Source organism: Gavialis gangeticus, unplaced genomic scaffold (genome assembly GCF_001723915.1).
Source record: "Gavialis gangeticus isolate Ggan-Ray unplaced genomic scaffold, GavGan_comp1, whole genome shotgun sequence".
NCBI classification, from domain to species: Eukaryota; Metazoa; Chordata; order Crocodylia; family Gavialidae; genus Gavialis; species Gavialis gangeticus.
The window spans coordinates 628,006-632,273 of record NW_017728991.1 but is presented as its reverse complement, the minus strand read 5'-3'; the positions used below and the strand labels follow the sequence as shown (position 1 = coordinate 632,273).

General features: G+C 63.8%; 1 protein-coding gene across 1 annotated transcript in view; it reads right to left on the bottom strand.

Annotated features, from left to right (window-relative positions):
- SLC26A11 (solute carrier family 26 member 11) overlaps window positions 1-4,263 on the bottom strand; it is a gene marked incomplete at its 5' end in the record, with an annotated part of 13,747 nt that extends 9,484 nt beyond the window's left edge. The window contains 7 exons of the mRNA XM_019514941.1: window positions 231-303; window positions 628-803; window positions 1,199-1,341; window positions 2,023-2,102; window positions 3,013-3,098; window positions 3,293-3,485; window positions 4,168-4,263. Coding sequence (XP_019370486.1) covers window positions 231-303; window positions 628-803; window positions 1,199-1,341; window positions 2,023-2,102; window positions 3,013-3,098; window positions 3,293-3,485; window positions 4,168-4,263 — 847 coding nt within the window. The remainder of the gene's footprint in view (window positions 1-230; window positions 304-627; window positions 804-1,198; window positions 1,342-2,022; window positions 2,103-3,012; window positions 3,099-3,292; window positions 3,486-4,167) is intronic.
- Window positions 4,264-4,268: the final 5 nt, after the last annotated feature.

Below are 4,268 nucleotides of genomic sequence, written 5' to 3'. Positions count from 1 at the left end.
CCCCCCCCACCCTGACACAGATGCAGCCTCTGCAGCAGCCAGGGCTGGACAGACCTGGGGAGAGCCCCTCTCCCCCATCCAGGTGCACAGAAACTGCCCTCCTGGGGCAGCAGCTGAGAGGAAGGAGGGAGGTGCCCAGTGTACCCAGTAAAGGACGGAAATGTAAGTGTTCTCCCTTGTGCCGAGACCCCGGACCCCCCCCCCCCGGAGGGGGCCTGGCACAGCCCTACCGAAGGCCTTGGCGATTGCGATGGTCTCCAGCAGGCCCATGAGTGGCACCACGGCCAGCCCAGCTCCCAGGTCCTGGGCCAGGGAAGGAAGCGGTGTGAGAGCAGAGAGCGCCCAGGTGAGGATGCCCAGCCCCTGTCATCTCCCAGAGCAGCAGGGAGAGCCGACCACGTGCCAGGGCCTCGCGTAGGGCAGTGCAGCCAGGTAAGGCCAAACTGGAGCTGCTGGCAGCATTCCCAAGGCTCCACCAGTCCCCAGGTACGGGGGGGTCCCGTAAAGGGGCGAGACCCCCACTCCCATGTGGATTTCTGCCTCTTCCTGCTGCAAAGGTGCAGCGCAACAGAAGCACATCTGGGAAGAGCCCCCCCCAGCCCCACCTCAGCCCCCCGCTTCACGCACCTGAACCATCTCGCCAAAGGGGACGGTGCCGTTGGCCGTGACCTTGGAGAAGGGAGGCGGCTGGAAGGGAGGCAGCCCCTTGGGCGTCTCCCCGGTGAGCACAAAGGGCTGGGAGCCTGTCACCTGGAACGAGTAGGCAACCAGGCCAGCAAACAGGACCACGAGGGCATTGCGGGCTGCAGAAGGGGGGAACGAGCAGAGTGAAGGCATCGTGCCGGGCCCCGCTGCACCACAGGCTGCTGGGGTGGGCTCAGAGAGATGTGCATCGGCAGCTCATCCTAGCCTGGGAGGCGATGCCCGTTAAGCGCAGGTCCCAGGGGTGTCTGCTCCGGCAGGGGCAGGCACCGATGGTCCAGGCAGGGCCACCTCATACCAGGGCCCCAAGCAGCTGTCCTCGTACAACAGCTCGTGGTCCCTGGGTGAGACCCAGGCCTGGCAGGCAAAGGTCCCGGCCCCATCGCTCTTCCCAGAGCCCCCGGCGCTGTGCGCACCACCTCCTCACTCCGTTGGCCCCGGTGCAGCCCCCGGCCCCGCGGCACATTGCTGCAGGGCACATGCAAACCCAACCAACCTGTCGCCGTGGCCCAGACGATCAGATGACCCATCCTGACCAGCAGCGGCTCCATCCGGCAGCCCCGGGGGACGTGGCCCTTCATGCACCGGAGCCCCATGAGCACGACCAGGCAGACCAGCCCCAGGGCGGCATCCCCGACCCTACAAACAGCTCAGCTCAGTGCCCACCTTGGGAGCCCTTGCACCCATCACAGTTGCAACGGCTTCTCCCTGCTGAGAAGGGGGAACCCCCGCAAGGCCCCACTGTGAGCAGTGGAGATGTCCTGACAGCGAGCAGGGCCCATGCTCCAGCTGGAAAGACACGGGAGCTTCCCCTCCTGACAAGAGAAGTCTCCTCCCAGCTAACGAGGGCAAAGGGACAAGTATAGCAGGAGCCACTGCCAACTGGAGCCATCCCAAGGCAAACCGCGCCTGTCCTCGATTCAACCTCCCGCTGCCCTGGAGAGGTGCCTGTGCCCCTGGTCCCGCAGGCACAGAGCAAACCTTGTACCCACTCGCCCCAGGCTTGCAACCACAGCAGGGCGATATGAGTGGCTGAGCTCAGAGCCATGGGCTCAGAGCAATGGGAAATAATTTGACTCCATCCCTCCCTTTTGGGCAGTTCGGGCACTAAGCCCATTTCCTGACCGGTCCAACTGGCTGCAGAGAGCACAAGCCCTGAGCGAGCATGGGGCACGGGGCAGTGTCCGGAGGAATTAGCTCCCCAGGGTGAGAGGATGCCTCTGGCCTTCCTGGGTGCTGAGAGCTTTCCAGCCACGCTCCCTGCTCCAAGGGGCTTTGCTGGAAGGGACAGACAAGGGCGTAGGCAAAGGGGGCGCTGACCTGGTCTCCCTGACGCGCCGGAAAGTCTCATACACCTGCAAGAAGAACTGCCGTGGGATGCCGCGCAGCCCCAGGATGTTCTGTGCAAACAAGCAGAGCCCCATGACAGCCCCGCACAGCCCCCAGGGCCCTGCCACCTGTGCACCACGGTGCTGCTGTCAGGCTGTAAGCCCCGATCAAGGACTTTTCTCCGGGCCCTTCCCCTCTCCCAGTGCCACCCAGACCCAGGGTTCAGAGGGGAACCAGCTCGCAGGCTCCGACCCTCACCCCCCTGGAGCCTGGCTGGCAAAACCCACCCCACTAAAGGTCATTTAATCCAAGGCAGGTAATTTAACCCACCCCCAGACTCCCCACGCCTCATCTATCACGGGAACGTGAGAGCGACGAGGCCGACGGAGCTCAGCGGTTCCTACTACAAGCAGCACTGGTTGCGATCACGTGACCTTAGCTGCCGTCTGTTTTCTAGCCCTGCGTCTCTGATTACGGTCAACCACAAAGGAAACGCTCCCTTCCAGCCTCGCCCAGCATTGCGCAAAACCACCCGAGGCACAAGGAAACTGGCCCAGGTCCCTGCCAGTCCAACCTCGCAGCCAATCCCAGTGCCTCGGAGCAAATCACACCCCACCACAGGCGAGCAACAATCAGACAGAGGCATCTCAGTTTTGCTGAGAGTTTTGGCAAATCTGTCCAGGCGCAACCTCTCTCCTAGCCTGTCCCCTGCGGCACGAGCAATTTCCAAGGGGAGCAGGTCCAGCTACAAGACCCGATCCACCCGCGTGCATGGAAGTGCCCTCCTCGTTCACCTGCAGACCGGCAGGCCGGGCAGCATGCAGAGCGCGGAGGATGGAGACAGCCTGGAGCTCAGGGGCACCAGCAGTGGGGCAGGCTGGCCACGCCACACTGCGTGCACGCTCCGAGGATGATTTTGCATGGCTGCCTGAGGGCTCCTAGGCAAAGTAAACCAAAGTACAGCCATGGCAAAAGGCCTACCTTGACCTGGCTGAAGCTAATGGTGACCGAAGCAGCTGATGTAAAGCCTGTGATGACGGGGTAGGAAATGAAGTCCAGCAGGAAACCTGTAGCGGATGCAGATGGATGTGGTGAGCAGGTCTCAGGCACCGAATGCAGCGCGCCCACACATGCATGTGCAGAGCAAAGCTTTGCAAGCCATAGCTAGACAGCACAGAGACGGGGGAAGCGTGTAGCTTGAACAGAACAACAAACTGCATTGCACGGAAACAGGGGCAGAGCGGGGGCTGCCGCATCTCACCCAGGTGCAGGAGGCCCATGGCTAGCTGGATGCAGCCCGACAGGAAGGCGAGCAGGGTGGCATAGGCAGGGTCGTGGAAGGCGTACGAAGAGACCAGCAGCGACATAATGGCCGTGGGGCCCAGCGTCACATCCTTGGAGGTGCCCAGGAGGCAGTAAACGAAGCAGCCCACGAAGGAGGAATAGAGACCGTACTGTGCGAGGACAAAGAGAGTGTTCAGCCCTGCCAGGGCCCGGGCTGGCGGACACGCCAGGCACGGAGGCGTCCCAGGGCCCTTGCCGCTCGGCATGAGATCAACAGGCAGAGCGTGGCCGGCTGCAAGCCGCTCCTCGCTACGGTGTCCGGAAGGTATAGGTCTTCTGTGCCTTATAGACGTGCCTTGCATATATGCCTTAACCGACCAGAGGAAAACTCGTGCACCCATTACAACGTGTGCACCTGCAGAACGGCTCCCGCGCACCCGTGTGCAAGGCATCGTCTCTGCACAGGCGCTCTCAGAAACACCTCCAGGAAGATACGAGCGGTCAGCCTCCGACCTTGACCGCCCCGGGCACCCGGGACCCGCTGCGACCGTGGTGTTACCACTCCACGGGTGGCCAGCCCGCCCGGCTGCAGCAACCGCCTAGGCGGGCTCTGCGCCCCCCAGTGAAGGGCACCCCTTGCAGACACTGCAGATGCCGGGATGCTTCACGGCCTGGCAGCACTGACCGAACTCCAGAAGCGGGCAGGCGAGAAGAGACCCGTACTAACGACGCTAACGGGATAACAGCGTGCCCGGGGGCCCAGGCCCTGGCGCTCTGCAGGGCAGCTGGCACCTTTCCCCTCCCCGCCGCCCTCTCCGCGGCCCGCTGGTCTCCCCGGGCGGCGCCGCTCACCTGGGCTGGCAGGCCGGCCACCTCGGCGTAGGCCAGGGCTTGCGGCACCACGGTCAGGCCCACGGTCAGGCCGGCGACGAGGTCGAGCTGGAGGCAGCGCA